Below are 23,275 nucleotides of genomic sequence, written 5' to 3' on the forward strand. Positions count from 1 at the left end.
ATAGATACATTGTAAATATATAAAAAGGAGTTGCCTGGTAATGTGTGTCTTTCAAATCTTGGAATATTCTAAAAACATTAGTCCATGACATCGTCAAGGTTACGGATTCCACATTTGGACCATTTGAGGGATGCAAAAGCCTGCCCTTCAGATCACAAGACATTATTGGTAAATAGTGGAGTACGGACATGTCGTTTTGATTCCCAGTTACATTGTTTATCAATGTATCACCAAATAGAGATTGTGTCAACAATAATTAAACCAAAGCATAGTGAGCAATAAGAGGACCAAAGCATAATGTACATTGTTTAAGGGATATATCAGTGAAGACCACCTCATCCAGGGCAATAGGAAACACCATATTTCTCTCTATACTCCGCCAGTGGGGCGGAAGAATCTCGTCTAAACCAGTTTAGGACGTCTTTCCCTCTTTATAAGTTTGTTCATTTTATTCAGAATTGCTCATTTGCCATATTCATTTTGAAACACTGTATTTCACCCAAATAGCCAGAAGAGGGAGACAAGGGAGGCATTGAACTACAGAAATGCAGCCGTGGTAATATATTCATTTTGACAATAGATAAACTATCAGTTAAATATTATTTGTCAATAATAAATGTGTAGCTATACGCTTTATCGATACTTAGTAAGTTCATAGAATAAGTTGATTAATACATTGTTGTTGGTTGTGGTGCAGAAGAGCAGCACAAAAATGTTCCCTCTACAGGTGGCTAAGGATTTGGCCACCTCCATGTAGATGCAATTTGTCTTTTTCCCCTGCCCCGCTACAAGGTTTCTCCCTGTAGGCGGTCACTGAGTCTGAGGTGCTAAAGGAACTCCTGAAACTTGACCCCAAAAACCATCTGGATCAGATGGTTTAGACTTCTTTAAGGTTGCTGCCTCTATCATCGCCAAGCGTATTCTCTGACCTTTTTAACCTGTCTCTCCTCTCTGGGGTGGTTCCGATTGCATGGAAAGCAGCCATGGTCTGTCCTTTATTTAATGGGGGAGATCAAGCTGATCCTAACTGTTATAGGCCTATTTCTATTTTACCCTGTTTATCAAAAGTGTTGGAAAAACTTGTCAACAATCAACTGACTGGCTTTCTTGATGTCTCTAGTATTTTCTCTGGTATGCAATCTAGTTTCCGCTCAGGTTATGGATGTGTCACTGCAACCTTAAAGGTTCTCAATGATGTCACCATTGCCCTTAATAGTAGCACAATGTTGTGCTGATATTTTTATTGACTTGGCCAAAGCTTTTGATACGGTTGACCATTCCATTCTTGTGGGCCGGCTAAGGAGTATTGGTGTCTCTGAGGAATCTTTGGCCTGGTTTGCTAACTACCTCTCTCAAAGAGTGCACTGTATGAAGTCAGAACATCTGCTGTCTTAGCCGCTGCCTGTCACCAAGGGAGTACCCCAAGGCTCAATCCTAGGCCCCACACTCTTCTCAATTTACATCAACAACAACAGCTCAGGCAGTAGGAAGCTCGCTCATTCTTTTATATGCAGATGATACAGTCTTATACTCAGCTGGCCTCTCCCCGGATTTTGTGTCAAACGCACTACAACAAAGCTTTCTTAGTGTCCAACAAGCTTTCTCCACCCTTAACCTTATTCTGAACACCTCCAAAACAAAGGTCATATGGTTTGGCAAGAAGAATGCCCTTCTCCCCACAGGTGTGATTACTACCTCTTGAGGGTTTAGAGCTTGAGGTAGTCACCTCATATAAGTACTTGGGAGTATGGCTAGACGGTACACTGTCCTTCTCTCACCACATATCAAAGCTGCAGTCTAAAGTTAAATCTAGACTTGGTTTCCTCCATCATAATTGCTCCTCTTTCACCCCAGCTGCCAAACTAACCTTGATTCAGATGACCATCCTACCCATGCTAGATTTCGGAGACGTTGTTTATAGATCGGCAGGTAAGGGTGCTCTCGAGCGGCTAGATGTACTTTACCATTCGGCCATCAGATTTGCCACCAATGCTTCTTATAAGACACATCACTGCACTCTATACTCCTCTGTAAACTGGTCATCTCTGTATACCCATCGCAAGACCCACTGGTTGATGCTTATTTATAAAAACACTCTTAGACCTCACTCCCCCCTATCTGAGATATCTACAGCAGCCCTCACCCTCCACATACAACACCCGTTCTGCCAGTCACATTCTGTTAAAGGTCCCCAAAGCACACATATCCCTGGGTCGCTCCTCTTATCAGTTCGCTGCAGCTAGCGACTGGAACGAGCTGCAACAAACACTCAACAAACACCCATGTTGTGTTGCTACCATGCGGTCATGTGTTGTTGCCTTGCTCTCTTGTCTTAGGTCTCTCTTTATGTACTGTAATGTTGTGTTGTCTCTCTTGTTAGGATGTGTGTTTTGTCCTATACTTTTTATATTTTTTATTTTCAATCTCAGCCCCCGTCCCCGTAGGAGGCCTTTTGGTAGGCCATCATTGGAAATAAGAATTTGTTCCTAACCGACTTGCCTAGTTAAATAAAGGTTCAATATTTTTTCAGAATATTATTATATCAAAGTGGCAATAAATACACATTCTAAAGGCTTTACATTATAGCATCATCTAACAATAGATTTCAGTGGAATTAAAATCTGTCAGATGAGGAAATCAAATGCATCTTATTAAACGTTTCATTTATAAAGTCAACATTTGCCAGAAAACATGTGCTGTGTGACTCCCAATGGAAATCTGAGCCTGAATTTTTGTGATGGAACTGTGTGAGAACAAAGTTGATGTCTGTAAGAAACTCAAAGTGATTGAGACACAAGACACAGCTTTGAGATATGGACTGACTCTGGATAATGCCTCTGTACTGTCAATGTAAAAACAACCTACAGTGGGGCAAAAAAGTATTCAGTCAGCCACCAATTGTGCAAGTTCTCCCACTTAAAAAGATGAGAGAGGCCTGTAATTTTCATCATCGGTACACTTCAACTATGACAGACAAAATGGGGAAGAAAATCCAGAAAATCACATTGTAGGATTTTTAATGAATTTATTTGTAAATTATGGTGGAAAATAAGTATTTGGTCACCTACAAACAAGCAAGACTTCTGGCTCTCACAGACCTGTAACTTCTTCTTTAAGAGGCTCCTCTGTCCTCCACTCGTTACCTGTATTAATGGCACCTGTTTGAACTTGTTATCAGTATAAAAGACACCTGTCCACAACCTCAAACAGTCACACTCCAAACTCCACTATGGCCAAGACCAAAGAGCTGTCAAAGGACACCAGAAACAAAATTGTAGACCTGCACCAGGCTGGGAAGACTGAATCTGCAATAGGTAAGCAGCTTGGTTTGAAGAAATCAACTGTGGGAGCAATTATTAGGAAATGGAAGACATACAAGACCACTGATAATCTCCCTCGATCTGTGGCTCCACGCAAGATCTCACCCCGTGGGGTCAAAATGATCACAAGAATGGTGAGCAAAAATCCCAGAACCACACGGGGGGACCTAGTGAATGACCTGCAGAGAGCTGGGACCAAAGTAACAAAGCCTACCATCAGTAACACACCAGGCCGCCAGGGACTGAAATCCTGCAGTGCCAGACATGTCCCCCTGCTTAAGCCAGTACATGTCCAGGCCCGTCTGAAGTTTGCTAGAGAGCATTTGGATGATCCAGAAGAAGATTGGGAGAATGTCATATGGTCAGATGAAACCAAAATAGAACTGTTTGGTAAAAACTCAACTCGTCGTGTTTGGAGGACAAAGAATGCTGAGTTGCATCCAAAGAACACCATACCTACTATGAAGCATGGGGGTGGAAACATCATGCTTTGGGGCTGTTTTTCTGCAAAGGGACCAGGACGACTGATCCGTGTAAAGGAAAGAATGAATGGGGCCATGTATCGTGAGATTTTGAGTGAAAACCTCCTTCCACCAGCAAGGGCATTAAAGATGAAATGTGGCTGGGTCTTTCAGCATGACAATGATCCCAAACACACCGCCCGGGCAACGAACGAGTGGCTTCGTAAGAAGCATTTCAAGATCCTGGATTAGCCTAGCCAGTCTCCAGATCTCAACCCCATAGAAAATCTTTGGAGGGAGTTGAAAGTCCGTGTTGCCCAGCAACAGCCCCAAAACATCCCTGCATGGAGGAATGGGCCAAAATAACAGCAACAGTGTGTGAAAACCTTGTGAAGACTTACAGAAAACGTTTGACCTCTGTCATTGCCAACAAAGGGTATATAACAAAGTATTGAGATAAACTTTTGTTACTGACCAAATACTTATTTTCCACCAATTTGCAAATAAATAAATAAAAAATCCTACAATGTGATTTTCTGGATTATTTTTTCTCATTTTGTCTGTCATAGTTGAAGTGCACCTATGATGGAAATTACAGGCCTCTCTCATCTTTTTAAGTGGGAGAACTTGCACAATTGGTGGCTGACTAAATACTTTTTTGTCCCACTGTATTTAGAACATACATTTAATCGTATAATAAAGGTTATCCAATGTTATGTCTCTTGATGTACAGTACCAGTCAAAAGTTTGAACACACCTACTCATTCCATTCTGGAATCAAATCTTCAAAGTAGCTACCTTGACGACAGCTTTGCACACTCTTGGCATTCTCTCAACCAGCTTTGTGAGGTAGCCACCTGGAATGCATTTCAATTAGCAGGTGTGCCTTGTTAAAAGTTAATTTGTGTAATTTCATTCCTTCTTAATGTGTTTGAGTCAAGCAGTTGTGTTGTGACAAGGTAGGGGTGGTATACAGAAGATAGCCCTTGGTAAAATACCAAGTCCATATTATGGCAAGAACAGCTCAAATAATCAAAGAGAAATGACAGTCCATCATTACTTTAAGACATGAAGGTCAGTCAATCCGGAAAATGTCAAGAACTTTGAAAGTTTCAACAAGTGCAGTCGCACAAACCATCATGAGTTATGATGAAACTGGCTCTCATGTCGACCGCCACAGGAAAGGAAGACCCAGAGTTACCTCTGCCACAGAGGATAAGCTCATTAGAGTTACCAGCCTCAGAAATGGTCAATTAACTGCCCCTCAGATTACACCTCACAGAGTTCAAGTAGCAAACACATCTCAACATCAACTGTTCAGAGGAGGCTGCGTGAATCAGACCTTCATGGTCAAATCGCTTCAAAGAAACCACTACTAAAGGACAGCAATAAGAAGAGACTTGCTTGCTCTAATGAGTCTAAATTTTAGATTTTTGGTTTCCAACCGCCGTGCCATCTGTTCATGCAGAGTAGGTCAACGGATGATCTCTGCATGTGTGGCTCCCACCATGAAGCATGGAGGAGGAGGTGTGATGGTGCTTTGATGGTGACACAGTCAGTGATTTATTTTGAATTCAAGGCACACTTAACCAGCATGGCTACCACAGGATTCTGCAGCGATACGGCTTGTGCTTAGTGGGACTATCATTTGTTTTTCAACAGGACAATGACACAAAACACATCTCCAGGCTGTGTAAGGGCTATTTGACCAAGAAGGAGAGTGATGGGATGCTGCATCAGATGACCTGGCCTCCACAATCACCCGACTTCAGCCAATTGAGAGGGTTTGGGATGAGTTGGACTGCAGAGTGAAGGAAAAGCAGCCAACAAGTGCTCAGCATATGTGAGAACTCCTTCAAGACTGTTTGAAAAGCATTCCTCATGAAGCTAGTTGAGAGAATGCAAAGCTGTCATCAAGGCATGGCTACTTCGAAGAATCTAAAATATTAAATATATTTTGATTTGTTTAACACTTTTTTGGTTACTACATGATTCCATGTGTGTTATTTCATAGTTTTGATGTCTTCACTATTATTCTACAATGTAGAAAATAGTACAGATTAAGACAAATCTTGAATGAGTAGTGTCCAAACTTTTGACTGGTACTGTATCTAAAGGTCAACTGACTGGTATTGAGTGTCGCTATGAGATGATTGTAAAACATTATGATGGTTCATAACTATATGCTCATAACTGCGTCATAATTTATCAAAACAATGATTATCTTTGTAAAAAATGAAAAGGTGCATGTCAGTCACTGAGCTAAAACAGACACCTCATATAACCCTGTAACAACATACATGGATGTTTATTACATTAAAACACCATGAGGCTCACCTGCCCATGCCTCTGTCTGTGTATCTGTCTGTATCAGACACAATAGCTTCTGCTGTGTTGCGTCAGGCATGGGAGGTAGGAGGATAATTAGGACCCCAGAGATGCCTCTACCACGCAAGAAGCAATAGCAGCAGACATGCTGCAATCCCCTGCAATCCTTTCACCACTCCGCCATGCGCCGCCGTTGCCTGCCGTTGCCTAGAAACAGGGGTCAAAGACCACCATGGCTACAGATACCCTGAAAGAGTGATGCATGGGAGGTAGGAAGATAAGAGCGAGAGATGCTGAGGAAAAGAGAGAGATGCTGAGGAAAAGAGAGATATGCTGAGGAAAAGAGAGAGATGCTGAGGAAAAGAGCGAGAGATGCTGAGGAAAAGAGAGATATGCTGAGGAAAAGAGAGAGATGCTGAGGAAAAGAGCGAGAGATGCTGAGGAAAAGAGAGAGATGCTGAGGAAAAGAGCGAGAGATGCTGAGGAAAAGAGAGAGATGCTGAGGAAAAGAGCTAGAGATGCTGAGGAAAAGAGAGAGATGCTGAGGAAAAGAGCGAGAGATGCTGAGGAAAAGAGAGAGATGCTGAGGAAAAGAGCGAGAGATGCTGAGGAAAAGAGAGAGATGCTGAGGAAAAGAGAGAGATGCTGAGGAAAAGAGCGAGAGATGCTGAGGAAAAGAGAGATATGCTGAGGAAAAGAGCTAGAGATGCTGAGGAAAGAGAGAGTGGTGCTGATTGAGAAACAACGAGAGGGAGAGAGAATGAAAGAGGGACAATGTCATTATCTATCCTCTCTGTCATTCTCTCTCCCACTCTTGTTGTTTCTCACTCAGCATCACTCTCTCTCTTTTCCTCAGCATCACTCTCTCTTTTCCTCAGTATCACTCACATGAGAAGGACAGCGGGAGACTACATATCTTCATCACGATCTGCTACCCAAAACAACACCTCACTGCAACAGTAGATAAAAGGTTCATTTAAGTGACTAGTTGACTTAAGGTAGGATAGAGTAGAATTGAGCATTCATTAGTGACATACAAGGAAGCCTATCCTCTAATCTGATGGATCTGTAGCTCCTTATAAGCTTCTCAGCAGAACTGCGTCTAAGAGCAACGGGGGATACATTAGGCAGTACGACTGGGTTTGGTGTGGTGCTGACTGAGTGCAACACATCAAAACAGAAAAACATTTCACCGAAGCATCGGTCACATAAGTCACCTGCTGGGAAGCATTGCAAAGTCATGTCAGCAATTGCACACCTTTACACCATCCTGCTGGTGGCTTCATGTAGTGTGAGTGTGTGTGTCAAGGGGACATGCTAATTGATTTCTTCTCCAGGGAAGTAATTTCATCATACTTTTGTTTTTAACTCTTGTCTTACACAATGCTTGCAGTACAGTCTCTCTGAGCATGGATGCCGTCTCGAAGGTTGGGCAGGAGGGGGAAATGTGTGTAAATAAAACAAAGTGAATAAAGGTGTGAATGAGAGGGATAGGTGAAAATACACTAAATATACAAAAGTATGTGGACAAATCTTCAATTTAGTGGATTTGGCTATTTCAGCCCAGCTGTTGCTGACACGTGCATAAAATCGAACACAGAAGCCATGCAATCTCCATAGACAAACATCGGCAGTAGAATGGTCTTACTGAAGAGATCAGTGACTTTCAATGTGGCACCGTCATAGGATGCCACCTTTCCAACAAGTCAGTTCTACCCTGCTAGAGCTGCCCCGGTCAACTGTGCTGTTATTGTGATGTGGAAATGTCTAGGAACAAAAACGGCTCAGCTGCGAAGTGGTAGGCCACAAAAGCTCAGAGAACAGGACCACCGAGTGCTGAAGTGGGTAGCGCGTAAAAACCGTATGTCCTCGGTTGCTACACTCACTACGGAGTTCCAACTGCCTCTGGAAGCAACGTCAGCACAATTACTGTTCGTTGGGACCTGAGCAGCCGTACACAACACTAAGATCACCATGCGCATTGCCAAGCGTGGGCTGAAGTGGTGTAAAGCTAGCCAACAGTGGAAATGCGTTCTCTGGAGTGATGAATCACACTTGACCATCTGGCAGTCCAACGGACAAATCTGTGTTTGGCGGATGCCAGGAGAACGCTACCTGCCCGAATGCATAGTGCCAACTGTAAAGTTTGGTGGAGGAGGAATAATGTTCTGGGGCAGTTTTTCATGGTTCAGGCTAGGCCCCTTAGTTTCAGTGAACGGAAATCTTAACGCTACAGCACACAATGACATTCTAGATTATTCTGTGCTTCTAACTTTGTGGCAACAGTTTGGGGAAGGCCCTTTCCTGTTTCAGCATGACAATGCCTCAGTGCACAAAGCCAGGTCCATACAGAAATGGTTTGTCGAGATTGGTGTGGAACAAACTTGACTGGCCTGCACAGAGCCCTGAGCTCAACCCTATCGAACACCTTTGGGATGAATTGGAATGCCGATTGCGAGCCAGGCCTAATTGCCAAACATCAGTGTCCGACCTCACTAATGCTCGAGGCTGAATGGAAGCAAGTCCCCGCAGCAATGTTCCAACATCGTGTGGAAAGCCTTCCCAGAAGAGTGGAGGCTGTTATAGCAGAAAAGGGGGGACCAACTCCATATTAATGCCCATGATTTTGGAATGAGATGTTCGACAAGCGTGTGTCCACATACTTTTGATCACATAGTGTAGATAGGTGACTAGGTTTATGATGTGAATTGTGGAGAATTTTTAAGGGAGTACAGTGAGTTATTCAGGAAAATACAGACATGCTGGTATGGTGTAGGTTAAAACTGACATGTTTCTCTGTCACTGACTCATGCGAGTTCTATAAATGACATTTTTATCTCCAGCGTTGTGAACTTTCACTCCACTGAACACACCCCAGGTGACCACACAGTGCCTGCTTTGTAAGCACTTCACAATGCTAAGGCGGAGACAGAAAGCCTAATGGTTTTACATGTCATGGCTGTGCCGACAAAAGGCATTGAATCTAAATGTGACAAAGGGCTGGACTCAATCTGTATCGCTGAAGCGTTATAGATTGCATGATCGAAATGTAAAAGTAATTTCTGATTGAGCCAACATATGCAGCGTTTACCGTGAATGCAGTCTCCGCTAACAGAGGAACGTTGCCTTTAAATTTCAATCACGCTTTAACGCTGAACTTCAGCGATACAGATTGAATCCAACCCAAAGTCCATATCATTAGTCATTGAAGTTATTGACATGAAGTGACTTCTGTGTAATACAATGACAGACATATAGGTTTGGTTGACCCCACACAAGAGAGTCAAAGTATATACTCCTAATATTGTAGCTACACAGCAAATTGGCCAGTGTTACCTAGTGTTGATTTTCAGTGTTACATTTCTAGTGTTGATTCAGGTGTTAAATTAACACAGTGGTAAATTAACCCCATTGTTGGCTACAAGACCATGGTGCTTGCCTACGGAGCTGTGAGGGGAACGGCACCTCAGTACCTCCAGGCTCTGATCAGGCCCTACACCCAAACAAGGGCACTGCGTTCATCCACCTCTGGCCTGCTCGCCTCCCTACCACTGAGGAAGTACAGTTCCCGCTCAGCCCAGTCAAAACGGTTCGCTGCTCTGGCCCCCCAATGGTGGAACAAACTCCCTCACGACGCCAGGACAGCGGAGTCAATCACCACCTTCCGGAGACACCTGAAACCCCACCTCTTTAAGGAATAACTAGGATAGGATAAAGTAATCCCTCTCACCCCCCCCCTTAAAAGATTTAGATGCACTACTGTTCCACTGGATGTCATAAGGTGAATGCACCAATTTGTAAGTCGCTCTGGATAAGAACGTCTGCTAAATGACTTAAATGTAATGTAAAATGTGTTAATAACCAGAGTTGAACCAAAACCACTACCATCAACATATTTCCCAGCATGCTCTATTGTAGGTAGATTTTTAAGAGATGTTTGTTTCAATATCTATGTTTTTGAATTTACATTGTTTGATTAATTAATCTTGTACAACTCAAATATAAATAACATACATTTTTCTAAACAAATCAAATCTGTTACTTGGATTTACTGCACCCATTATTGAAATGGTTGTACCAGTTTAGATGGTTTAGGTAGTCTAACATTCTTCCCAAAAGTTTAGTGATGTGCATTTTAAAAGTATTTTGGATGAGTTGCATCATTTGACTCAGCTCATCATTAACCACCTAGAACACATAAAACAGTAATAGGATCTAACTCGTAATTCTATGACAAGATCCATGACAACATTGAAAAGCTCTAATGTAATGCCCAAAAAGTAAGCTACAATTGTCAGATCATGACATGCACGATCAAATACATTTTTACATTGTCAAATGATTAATGTACTGCAAAAATAAGCGTGGACCAGAATGAAGCGCTCTCCCCTCTAGTTACCGTTTCTGCAGTGGGGATTCACAATCTTCAGATAATTCATTTGTAACTTTTTTGCAGATAATGGTTGTTTGAAACTCAAAAAGCAATAGTAGCCGTATGGAAATCAGGGATCCGAATGAACGGCTCTTTTACCGATGCGATTCCCAACGTTCACCAAAAAGAGCCCCTCAAAGTCTTATTCGTTCGCGAACAATCCATCACTGCTTCTCAACCCGGCAGTCACCGCTTCTCAACCCGGCAGTCACTGCTTCTCAACCCAGCAGTCACCGCTTCTCAACCCGGCAGTCACTGCTTCTCAACCCGGCAGTCACCGCTTCTCAACCCGGCAGTCACCGCTTCTCAACCCGGCAGTCACCGCTTCTCAACCCGGCAGTCACCGCTTCTCAACCCGGCAGTCACCGCTTCCCAACCCGGCAGTCACCGCTTCCCAACCCGGCAGTCACTGCTTCTCAACCTGGCAGTCACTGCTTCCCGACCCGGCAGTCACTGCTTCCCAACCCGGCAGTCACAGTCGTCCTGAATCCAGGCTGCTGGTGAATAAAAAAACATATTGGATATCCCCACTCGGGCTGGATTCCAATAGGAATTACACATTTTGTAAGCCATCATAATGGAATTTGTATGCCTGAAAACCATCAGTTTCAGGCCACTGTATAAAGGCAAAACTAGGCTCTCAAATAAGGCAATTTTACTTGCATTGCGTTTAAGAATTTAATTTGAATAACATATTTGCTTAGGATCTCACTTGAAGGGCACAGGACTGAAAATGTGTGAATGAATGTAACTGGTGGGGTAAATACAACTTACTTGTGGCAAGGTCCTCTGGGAAATACGCAAATAATGCTTTACACAAACCAATCATTTACTTTAAAACACTGGAAAATTTGCTGTGTATCTAACGTTTAGCCGTTATAGCTAGAATGTTGAAATATGCAAGGGAGAGAGACTGACAACGAAGTCACCGCTGGTCGAGTCACGAGTCATCAAAAAACATGACTTGAATCCAAGTCTAGTCCCAGTGCTGGTACTACAACAGCTTTCCAGTAAAATTACCACACCAAAAGAACATATCCTGATTCTTCACGTAACTGACATGTAAAATCAGTCACTTAGTTGTGTCTTTTCCAAAGTCCTAATCGTGTTAAAGTCAAGATTCAGTCTTTTGAACGTTACACTGCTCAGAGATGCACAGAATCTATATAGCATTCAAAGTGGGTGAATCCTTCCTATAACCTGCTTAGGAACATTCAGAATGTGTTAAGATGAATATAGACAGTCCATTATGATTATGGTGTGAAACAAGGTTTTATTTATTAACTACGGTATGACCACAAATACCATCTGCTAATAATAATAACAACAATAATTAGAGTTCTAAATACACCACATACCTGGATTATGATGAACATTTCAAAACTGATACAATTCAAACACTTAAAACATTCACAATAAAAACAAGCTCCATAGGGCATGAATAAATGACATAGCTGGATCAATGAGTAAGGCATACAGAAAGTACATTACATACAAGATTAAAAACTATAATAAATATAAAATCAGTGCAACAGTCACTTGAGTGTTTTGAGGTACAGTGTGGGTAACATTTGATGCCAAATCCTATTGGCCTAGGACCACCTTTGTTCTAATGGACCTAAAAACATGTGTTGCATTGCAACCAGTCAAATGTCTAATAGAAAATGATGGAAAAACATTTATGTTCGGAGCTCTTGGACCAGAGGTGTGGCTGATGTTGAAATGCTAAGCAGATTGGCCCAGATCTTCTCTCTGTGAGACTGACTGAAGCAGTAGTCAATGGTCTGCTCTGCTTCCTGGATCCTCCTTCGGAACCGGCCTCGGTCTCGGGCTAGCTCCTCCCAGGGTCCTTTGCGAGACACATGCCTAGCGAAGGGCCAAGTACGCATCACGTGGACCTGAACAAGTGGTGAGAAACGCACCTAAAACAAACAAAACAGGTGTCAGAGTCAGATAAGATCTTCTTCAATCACACATGATTGTAGTTAAGAATATAACAGAATGGGCAGTTTTAGTTCCATTTAAATATTATAATCCAGTTGTGTTAAAAAGAGCATTTGACTGGAGTGTCAGACTCTCACAACACCAATTAACTGGAAATGAACTCTCTGCTGACTCGTGTCACATGACAGGGTTAGTCATGACAACCTCTGTTGTTGCTAACCAACCATAAACAAGGGCTTGGGTGAGTGCTTATGAGGCAGAAGTGTCATATTGACTGACCTCACCATAAACAATACTATAAGTGACATGACCTATTTGTAAATCACATACATTGGTTGTTAATACCAAGTTTTTCTGAGTAAATTGGTGGTTCTACCATTCTAACATTCAGTTCCTAATATTCAAGTAGTGTGAACTGGATTTCTTGTGTGTTCATCGTTTAGCGAATATGTCAAGTTTGAGCTATAAATAGCCCATGTTTAGTTGTGTATGTTTATATGGAGGATGTGATAGTGGTACATCATGTTTAAGGTGGTAACGCTAGAACTAGGACTATAGACTGAGGGATGTAGAACACAGAACTATAATAACCTTTTTTAGAGGATGGATGTCCTTGTCTTCCTGTGTTACTTTAGCTTCAGGTCTCCTCCAGGGCACCAGCGTAGTAGCTGGGTGGCAATGCTGCTTCCGCGGTCTCTTGGGTAGACAAGGCTTTGTGGGCCTGGTTGTTTGGGGGTTTTTGGTCCCCCTCTGCTTAGCCTGGCCGAGTGGGGTCTCTGTGGGGCAGCTATGTGGAGTAAGTGGGTCTTTAGTGCTGAAGGCAGGTGGTTCTGTGGTTTTCGGGGATATCTGGAAGCAGGCACGGAAGTTCAGAGGGTGGTCAAGGTCGTCGTTTTGGGAGAGGGACATCCATAGACGTTGCTCCTCATCATCCTCAGAAGAGGAATGGCCCACACTCTCCCTCTCTGTGTCAGAAGAACATGAGGTCATGACTGAGGCCCCTTCAGCCTCCTGGAAGTGTGTAAGTGTTTTGTCTGTTTGAGGGACTGAGCTGACTACAGATGCCGTGAAGCACAGGGGGTTATATGGGTCGGTGGGGCTGGTGAAGAGCTCCCAGAGCCTCTCACTCTCCTCTTTGTCCAGGTCTGCGCACGAACCTTCAGAACTGCCCCAGCTGCTTTCACTATCTGAACGGCTGCTCCAGAAGTTCACGCCACCGCAGGTCTCTTGAAGTTCTTCGCCGGGCCTGCTGGATAAGTTACATTCGAGGCGGCTCCCAACACAATCTTCATTTTTTCTTTCCCCCATATTGGAGCAGCTTGAAATGCAGGCGGAGAAAGATAGAGGGTTGTAGGGGTCGCTGGAGATGGACAAGGACTCCCAAAGTGCTTTACTGTCCTCACTGTCAAACTCACCCATGTTTCTGTCAGCCTCCTTTCCCCAGTTAAGATCCATATCATCTTCAGTGGTGTCATGTTTGGGTTTGAAGCCAAACACTTTCTCCTTGTTCTTGCAACACATTTCATCCGAGCTGGAGCTGCTGTCAGTGCTGCTCATAAACAGCTTCCAGTCACCTGGAAAGCCCAGTTTCCAGCTGGGGTGGAGTCCAAGGCAAAGTCCATCTTCGCTATCCATTGTGGCGCAGGACACAAAGTCGTCCACCAATCCGCAGCACAGCTCCTCAGCCCGTAGGCTGGACAGAAGGGACCCTGCGTGGGGATTCCCAGAGAAAGAATCACCCACGTCCCCACAGAAATTCGATAGGGGGTTAGAGCCAGCAAGCATGACACTTTCTTCACTGTCAAACAATGAGGAGAAGAGGAAGGAGTCGGCTGGATTTGATGCCGTGGTCATGTGCTGGACGTGTTGACCAGTTTCATCCGTGATTCTCAGGTGAACTTCAAATCTGAACATTTGGAAAACTGTTAAAAAGAACAAAACAAAAAGATTAGGCTCACAATAAATTCACAAAAAATTGCCCTCTTTTTTTCCTGATTAAACCAGACTATGGATTTAACAATTAACAAAAATGACAATATTATGGCAACAGTAGTTCCAAATCCGGCATTTGATACTTTGTAACGTCACTAGTACATTCTGTCCGTGTTCTAAAACGTAAGCCACCGATATATTGTTACCAAAGATAGTACAGCAGGGTTTAGAAACTGAGTCTGTTACTGTCGCCTGTTGTACTGTAACAAAACACAAGTTAGCAGTCTGACAAGGGCCACATTTACCACACATACAAAATAAACACTGAGGTTTCTGTTGCATCAAATTACCTGCCAAGAAGATGTAGTAAATGACATGGACCAACACCCGTAGTTGTTCCCACAGTACGGTCAGTACGTGCTTGGTCCACGGTAGAAGCGCCATACCCCCGTCGCCAAACCTCTCCATCGCAGTTCGATGAGAACCCTTCCTAAAATCAACACTTGATGCCATTTTTTCTTGAGCGATGTCCATGATCCTAGGAATTATCCTCACGTATTCTGATATTCCTCGTCCAAAACAAATAGATTATTCTCCGTCGTCAGTTGTCGTACAATACGAAAAGGCTTCATTTTCACCAGAATGTATTTCTTTCCACCTATATAAAATCTCAAATGTTGATTAGTGGCGCCATATTTCCAGTCGTTCTTGTTGTAGCTAGTAGAGTGAATGTCAAATGATTGCGACACTGCCCTACTATAAACAAGTCGTGTCGTCATAACATGATGTGATTGGACAAACGAGTCGTGTCGTAAAAACATGCGATTGGACCAAGTAAGTGTCAGTTATACCCAAGTACCCAATTGTAGACACTGCCTCCGTTTTAGTGACGCACTGAAAGTGCCCGTAAATTCCCGTTTACCCCTTTCGGTCAGTGTGAATTTAAATTGAAAACAGCACAATAACAAAGACAGCTTTCACTATCCATTTCATGACGAAGTGTTATTCAATGGTGGGCTTCATAAAGCCAAACAAACTATTCTCAAACATTTCCTCTTCAAATAAAGACAAATTAATATTTGAATCCAAATTCTTTATTTCTCCAAAACGTGATGATTATGCCACCAGAGCAGAAGCGGTTGACGACTCACTGTAGAACAGAAACAGATGGAAGTGATTAGAAATAGGAAAACACAAGTCTACTTTTATAAACCAAAAGTTTAACACAAAACAACCATGAGGAAAATACATAACTGCTTTGCATTTTAATACCCAACATTAATCCAGGAAACCACACTTTCATTTCAAGGCTTTACTTTAAAATGCTAAATAATTACTCACTTTCTAATCATTTATATCTGACCCCAGATCAGTCTGAATAAGCCTATGTGAATCAAATGAATAGAGTACTGGAAATCCCAGGAACTAAACCATTGGTTGGAGTGTTTATACAATACTGTGAAGGTGACAGGAAGAGTTGACACAGTGCAGCCACTCTGCTAATTGACCTCCAAAGTTCCTCTGGCACAAAATATCTCTCATCTCTTACAGAGCAGGACTGTGAATTGTGCAGGATGAATGGCATAGACAGTGGCTTGATACCGTAATATAATGTGATTTATCAGGGGTAAAACATTTCCCTGACAGAGGTTTTGGGTACATACTACTTCCAGTTGGGAGCAACTACTCTCCTGGTCTTATAGTAACGGGCCAGCCTGTGGATCCTGCTCTCGGTGAGAATCAGGCGGAACTTGGCATCCTTGTCCTGCAAAGAACACCGGTACAGATATTAGCAACAACAATCTTGACAATCGATTCTTGAAGAGTGTGAACATAACTCCTCCCCACATGCAGTACAAAAACACCCAGCCAAGAAGGGAGTGTGCAGTCCATGATATGGCTCAAAATAGGCTGTAATCAACATACTATATATCTATATATATCTAGAAACACACACACAAAAGTATGTGGACACCCTTTCATATTAGTGGATTCAGCCACAACCGTTGCTGACAGGTGTATAAAATTAAGCACACAGCCATGCAATCTCCACAGACAAACATTGGCAGTAAATTGGCCTTACTGGAGAGCTCAGTGACTTTCAACGTGGCACCATCATAGGATACCACCTTTCCAACAAGTTAGTTCATTACATTTTTGCCCTGTTCGAGCTACCCGGTCGACTGTAAGCTCACAAAAATCTGTCTGTCCTCAGTTGCAACACTCACTAACAAGTTCCAAACTGCCTCTGGAATCAACATCAGCACAATAACGGTTCATCGGGAGCTTTGTATAATGGGTTTCCATGGTTGAGCAGCCGCACACAAGCCTACGATCATGCGCAATGCCAAGAGTTGGCTGAAGTGGTGTAAAGCTCGCCGCCATTGGACACTGGAGCAGTGGAAAAGCGTTGCCTGGAGTGATGAATCACGCGTCACCATCTGGAAGTTTGATGGATGAATCTGGGTTTGGAGGATGCCAGGAGAACCCTACCTGCTCAAATGTATAGTGCCAACTGTAAAGTTTGGTGGAGGAGGAATAATGGTCTGGGGAAATCTTAACGCTACAGCACACAATGACATTCTAGATTATTCTTTGCTTCTAACTTTGTGGCAACATTTCAGGGAAGGCCCTTTCCTGTATCAGCATGACAATGCCCCTGTGCACAAAGCGAGTTCCATACAGAAATGGTTTGTCGAGATTGGTGTGGAACAAACTTGACTGGCCTGCACAGAGCCCTGACCTCAACCCCATCAAACACCTTTGGGATGAATTGGAACGCCCAATCGACCAACATCAGTGCCCAACCAACCGCAGCGACGTCCCAATATCTAGGGCAGAATGTTCTAGTGACCAACTTCATATTAATGCTCATGATTTTGGAATTAGATATTTGACAAGCAAGTGTCCACATACACTACACGAACAAAAGTATCTTGTGACAGAAGAACATGTTTACATCGGTTGGCCTACTTTGCCGATTGTGAGATGGGGGTCACGTCGACTATCGGATGTTAGAGTAGCTAGCTTAATGCAGCACACAATATTTGATTCAGATAAATAATAATGTATAAAATACATTACAGTAACCTGGGTATTGTTTATTAGACTCGAAATGGGGGAAATCATTTGGAACAGAAAGTGAAAATTGGGCATTCTTGTTGGACAAGCTTCAGTAGTACCCGTTTCATTTCAAAATGTATGCTATGTTTGTGTGTGTAATGAACTCTGGTTCTTTCAAAAACCTGCTTGACATCTGGATACATGTCGTGTAGCTCATTCCCAAAAATGTGTCCCTTTTCTCTTCCATAGATGTAGGAAAGAGCGCCGTCTAGTAGTTTCTACCCCATAACGTTCACTTCTATCAGATCGATGGAGTGACTTGAAGGGACAGCTATCTGAATACAATGCAGCATAAGTAAAAACAAACCTCCAAACCCTTGTAGTAAAAACTGATCGGTCATGACTAGATTTCACCCATCAAATACAACAAGTGTAGACCTTACTGTGAAATCAAGCCATATTAAGATCAGCCATTAGCCTACAAGGAAGGACACTTTTTAAAATGTTATGTGAGCCTGCTCACCTTTCTGTTCCTCTCCAGATGCTTCCTGACAGCCACAGCCTTCTTGATGAGGTGATACAGGTCCTCTGGGAGGTCTGGGGCCAGGCCCTTGGTCTTGAGGATCCTCAAAATCTTGTTGCCGGTGACAAAGCGCACCTGGGCCACACCGTGGGAGTCCCTTAGAATGACACCTGGACAGAGGGGGAGGAAGGAAAGGTCAGAGTCAACTGGACAGTCAAGAGAAACGACCTATATCAAGGCTGGATGCCTGTCTGGCATAACAATGGCGTCTGCCTATGAAGAAACGGACAGGCACCGGAGCTAGCCAAAATCCAGCTTAACAACAAATAGATATTAATCGCTCTCATTCATGGACTGTCTGCTAGAGGAACATTTTTGCTGTTACTAACATGAATACTTAGTATTGATAGATTTTATATTGAACAAAAATATAAAACGCAACATGCATGTTTCATGAGATGCCATTATTATTATTATTTTTTTTTTTAAATACACATAAAATGTTTGGCATATCAAGAAGCTGATTAAACAGCATGATCATTACAGGTGCACCTTGTGCTGGGGACAATAAAATGCCACTAAAATGTGCAGTTAACACAACACAATGCCACAGATGTCTCAAGTTTTGAGGTAGTGTGCAATTGGCAAGCTGACTGCAGAGCTGCTGCCAGAGAATTGAATAATAAATTATCTACCACAAGCTGCCTCTAACATAATTTTAGAGAACTATGCAGTACATCAAACCGGAGACTACGTGTAACCATGCCAGCTAAAGACCTTCACATCCAGCTTCTTCACTTGTGGGATCATGAGACCAGCCACCCAGACAGCTAATGAAATTGTGGCTTTGCACAACTGAATAATTTAGTTACAAATCGTCAGGAACGGACTCAAGGAAGCTTATCTGTGTGCTCGTCATCCACACTGACTGCAGTTTGGCATCGTAACAGACTTCAGTGGACAAATGATCACCTTCGATGGCCACTGGCATGCGGGAGAAGTGTGCTCTTCATGGACGAATCCCGGTTTCAACTGTACCAGGAAGATGGCAGACTGCGTGTATGGAGTCATGTGGGCGAGTGGTTTGCAGATGTCAATGATTGAACAGAGTGCCCCATGGTGGTGGTGGGGTTATGGTATGGGCAAGCATAAGCTATGGACAACGAACATAATTGTATTTTATCGACGGCAATTTGAATGCAGCGACATCGTGATGAGATCCTGAGGCCCATTGTCGTGCCATTCATCCCCCGCCACCACTTCAGTTCAGCATGATAATACATGGCCTCATGTCACAAGGATCTGTACACAATTCCTGGAAGTTGAAAATGTCCCATTCCTGCATACTCACCTGACATGTCACACATTGAGCATGTGTGGGATGCCCTGGATCGACATGTACGATGGCATGTTGTAGTTCCCGCCAATATCCAGCAACTTTGTACAGCCATTGAAGAGGAGTGCTACAGCATTCCACAGGCCAGAATCAACATCCCGATCAACTATGTGAAGGAGACTGGTTCTGATCCAGGCATCTGTGACCAACAGATGCAGATCTGTATATTCCCAGTTATGTGAAATCCATAAAGGGCCTAATGAATTTATTTAAATTGACTGTAATATGAATTGTAAGTCGTTGCGTTTATATATTTTTGTTCAGTGTATTTGCTAGTAAAAAAATAAAAACATGACAGGGATATCACAAAAAAGTCTGACGTATTACCAGTGTGGTCCCAGAACTGGATTAGACCGTTTTTCTTTTAATGAGTCCCATAGCGCGGCGCACGTTGGCCCAGCGTCGCCCGGGCTAGGCCGTCATTGTAAATAAGAATTTGTTCTTAACTGACGTGCCTAGTTAAATGCAGGTTAAAATATAAATATATTTCTATATTTGTAACTATGTTATGGTCAACATGGGCTTTGAGTTGATGTGATCATTTGTTCCACTCAACAGCACCGGTATATAAAAAGGTTTTAGATACTCTTGAATATATTAAGAGTCTCTGGTGCTGTATTGGTAGACATCTCTAATATAAGTAAAATAATAATAGTACCTGGGGGCTGAGTATATAGATAATAACTCTATAGAACCGACAAAGCTGAGTTAATATGACAATTCTCTACAGATAACCAGCCCAGCTGATATTCAGTTAAAGACCCACTATGCAGAAATCACTCCTCCATTTCCTGGTTGCTAAAATTCTAATAGTTTGCCTAATTTCAGTTTGTGACAAAATAAGCAAGAATAGTGTTGAGAATCATTGTACCATCGAAATCGCTGTGAAATATATTTTCCATTACGAAAAATATTGTATTTTCAGCTGTTTGAAGCCAATGTACAAAACCAAAGGACGCCGAATAGAAATTGCGCACTTGGAACCAATCTACTGCTTCTTAAGACTTGCTTTCAATGACAGATCTGAAACTCATTTCTATATGAATTTGGTCATGTCCCCCAAAAAGTTACATACTGCAGCTTTATGAGTGATTAACACAATGCTTAGCATATTTATACATTTCCCCTTTCTGTATGCATGATTTCCAGTGTTCTTACTGTAAGTTGCTCTGGATAAGAGCGTCTGCTAAATGACTTGAACGGAAATGTTTAGAGAACATTTTGTACAATCTAATTAGAATATAAAGCACCTGTCTCCAAGAGCCCAGTTAGACTTGTTATGTAATTCTGTGCTGGAGGTGTTCTCCTTGAATTAAACCAGATTGATCATATCAATACAAAAATCAATGACAGCTCTACTTTTGTGTTAATTCCTATTACACTGTGGAGTACTTAACCTTACCAATCTGAGAGGGGGTCAATCCCTTTTTGGCTAGCTTGAAGATCTGTTCCTTGACATCATCAGAGGCCAGCTTCAGCCACTAGAAGAGAAGACCATAAGAGTATTACGGCCCGATGATCACCTCACACAACCCAAACTCAAAACGGATATGAAAATGTTCCTCAATCCAGGACTTGAGTCGGAAAAGGCTATTCCCGATTATGCGTCAACTCAGAGGGAAATCAAATGTAGCAAAATACATTTAGTTTATTCATAAAAAACAGCTTTCCATCTGCAAGCTAATGCTAATGCAGGCCAATGGAATCCAAAGTGTGACGCATATTGTTGGGATGAAAAGCTGCCGCAGGAGTCTTGGAGTACAATGGGCAGGCTGCTTTAGCATTAGCTACCTAGCTAACAGTTGGAATGCAGCGTTTTTTAAAAAGAACTAGGCATATTTTTTATACTTTATTTGCCGCTTTTTGTTGCACTGTTCTAAAGCATTTTGCAACAATGTGCGACTATTGAATACCCTGACTGAGGAACCTTTTCATATCCATTTGGAGTCAGTGTCCAGCGAGCAGATCAGGAAATGACAACAGTAACACCTAGCCACACTAACCAGGTATGTGGTGTTCGCACACACAGTTACATATTGCTATTGGCTACATACTCACCAAATACAGAAGCATTTCAACCAAACTTAACTTGTCGATACTTCATTCTAGTTTTGGAAAATGGCTTAAACTCCTGTGGCTAGCCGCCCATGATAACCAGGCAGTCAATTTTTTTGTTGTTGCACCATGCACAAATTACATTTGAGTAATTTAGCAGATGGGCTTATCCAGAGTGACTTACAAAAGCAATTCGAGTTAAGTGGCTTGCTCAAGGGCACAATGACAGATCTTTCACCTAGTCGGGTCAGAGATTCCAACCAGCAACCTTTCGGTTTCTGGCCTAACACTTAACCGCTAGACTACCTGCTGCCCCTCCCAAAAAAACATACTGCCATCGTCTTTCCCAAATATCATCTCGTTGATCAAGAGGAGTAGGTAACGACTCATAATCCAAGTAGCACTGTGACAAGCAGTACTTTGGGTTGGACTCATTTGTGACACACGATAGCTAAACGTTGTCACAGAAAACACTTTGCAACTTGACATAAAAGCGGTTGAGTTCCGTTATGTTCTTAAACAGTAGTTGAGGTTAATCGGTATCGCTCTGCTGCCCTGCTTCAAAATAATTAACTGCCACGAAACAGAACTAAAACCTTTTTACGTCATGTTTCAAAGCAATTGGAGTAAACGGTTTCCATTGTAAAACGTTATGCTACGGTGTGCCACGAATGAATACACCCACCTTGATATATGAGAAGAGATCGAAGAGAGATCAGATGGCGAGAATTCAGAAAGTATCGCCAAGTTCAAATCTGATTAAATTGGACTGCAACAGGTAGGTGTCCAGTCACCTTCTTACTTACCCGTCTTATGTAGATAGTAGACACTAGTTGCCTACATCCACTGGTATAGTAAACAGCAGACCAATATTGACCCAACAATACTGATGAACCGTTATACTTACAGTGGGGACACTTCGCCTGTACGGCAACGCCGACTGGGACAAGCCCTTTCTGCAACAATAATTATATTAAATGTATAAGTAAACTGTGACTAAAAAGAGTTGCAAAAAAAGTTGAGTGCGGTGCAATTCATTGGCTACAAAATAAATGAACCAACTGACGTGGCAATAGCGAGATAGATAAATCTGTCAAATACTAACTAACCAATGGCTCTATTTTAGACAATACGACAAAAAAATGTAACCAGGGCGTAGGCCTGACTAACTCATTTATAAACCAGTGATAAAAATTGCGTTGTGGATCCTTTAGCTTGTCGACTTCACATCCGACATGATTATGAAAGCAGTGAAGTTTGTTGGCTAACTAACATTAGCTAGCGGCAACTAGCTTATTGCTGGGTAGCTTGTTCAAATCAATTAATTGGAACTGGGGAAATTTCGACGTTTCAATGTGGATGTCATGTGTACACAATATATTCCCATTGTATAAATTGTAAATACATGTCATTTAGACACTTTAGTACGTAGAAAATAAAGCTTACCCTGGAGCATGCATGCGACCCATAATGGCGGTAGAGGAAGAGAGGACTTCCAGCCGACTGAAAGGACGACTTTGTGTCTGTGTGGGGGAAATGACGTCAGATGTTCTTGAGTAGATGGCCACAATCCTGAATTTCATAACAGATATTGGATTTCCAAGTAAAAATATGTTGCATTTAGGGACAGATTTCAAATATTTATTTTTGTCAATAACGACAACAAAAAACACTGTATTCTCACAACTCTTTCATAAGTTTATACAACTGTAACCCCTGGCTTTTTCATTTTTTTCTTTTAGGAACTTTAACTTTTGAAAGTAAATTCTTGTGATTGAATTTTTTTTTTTTTTTAACTTTTAATGCTATTTAATGTTTTTT

The 23,275-nt window shown here is 42.3% G+C and overlaps 2 protein-coding genes across 2 annotated transcripts; both read right to left on the reverse strand.

Moving 5' to 3' along the window:
- Positions 1–11,794: 11,794 nt before the first annotated feature.
- On the reverse strand, positions 11,795–15,406 carry LOC115144718 (protein phosphatase 1 regulatory subunit 15A-like). The gene is made up of 3 exons (XM_029685752.1): positions 14,768–15,406; positions 13,077–14,407; positions 11,795–12,463 (listed from the first exon to the last, which is right to left on the reverse strand). The coding sequence occupies exons 1-3, from the start codon at positions 14,949–14,951 to the stop codon at positions 12,221–12,223; spliced, it is 1,758 nt and encodes a 585-aa protein (XP_029541612.1). The 5' UTR covers positions 14,952–15,406; the 3' UTR covers positions 11,795–12,220.
- An 89-nt stretch (positions 15,407–15,495) lies between these two features.
- On the reverse strand, positions 15,496–22,993 carry LOC115144746 (small ribosomal subunit protein uS15-like). The gene is made up of 6 exons (XM_029685790.2): positions 22,901–22,993; positions 22,362–22,410; positions 20,802–20,880; positions 18,004–18,173; positions 16,082–16,182; positions 15,496–15,567 (listed from the first exon to the last, which is right to left on the reverse strand). Exons 1-6 carry the CDS (start codon positions 22,921–22,923, stop codon positions 15,534–15,536), a joined length of 456 nt encoding a protein of 151 aa, XP_029541650.1. The 5' UTR covers positions 22,924–22,993; the 3' UTR covers positions 15,496–15,533.
- Positions 22,994–23,275: the final 282 nt, after the last annotated feature.

The sequence above is a fragment of the Oncorhynchus nerka genome, linkage group LG17, assembly GCF_034236695.1.
Source record: "Oncorhynchus nerka isolate Pitt River linkage group LG17, Oner_Uvic_2.0, whole genome shotgun sequence".
Classification (NCBI taxonomy): Eukaryota; Metazoa; Chordata; class Actinopteri; order Salmoniformes; family Salmonidae; genus Oncorhynchus; species Oncorhynchus nerka.

Excerpts from the sequence above, each read along its gene's own strand:
- LOC115144718 (XM_029685752.1), bottom strand. The coding sequence starts at position 14,951 with ATGGACATCGCTCAAGAAAAAATGGCATCAAGTGTTGATTTTAGGAAG. Across the intron at positions 14,408-14,767 it reads TTACTACATCTTCTTGGCAG|TTTTCCAAATGTTCAGATTT; the intron begins GTAATTTGATGC and ends TCTTTTTAACAG. Across the intron at positions 12,464-13,076 it reads ACATCCATCCTCTAAAAAAG|GTGCGTTTCTCACCACTTGT; the intron begins GTTATTATAGTT and ends TGTTTGTTTTAG.
- LOC115144746 (XM_029685790.2), bottom strand. The coding sequence starts at position 22,923 with ATGGGTCGCATGCATGCTCCAGG. Across the intron at positions 16,183-18,003 it reads ATCTGGAGAGGAACAGAAAG|GACAAGGATGCCAAGTTCCG; the intron begins GTGAGCAGGCTC and ends TGTTCTTTGCAG. Across the intron at positions 15,568-16,081 it reads GTTGCTCCCAACTGGAAGTA|TGAGTCGTCAACCGCTTCTG; the intron begins GTATGTACCCAA and ends TCTGTTCTACAG.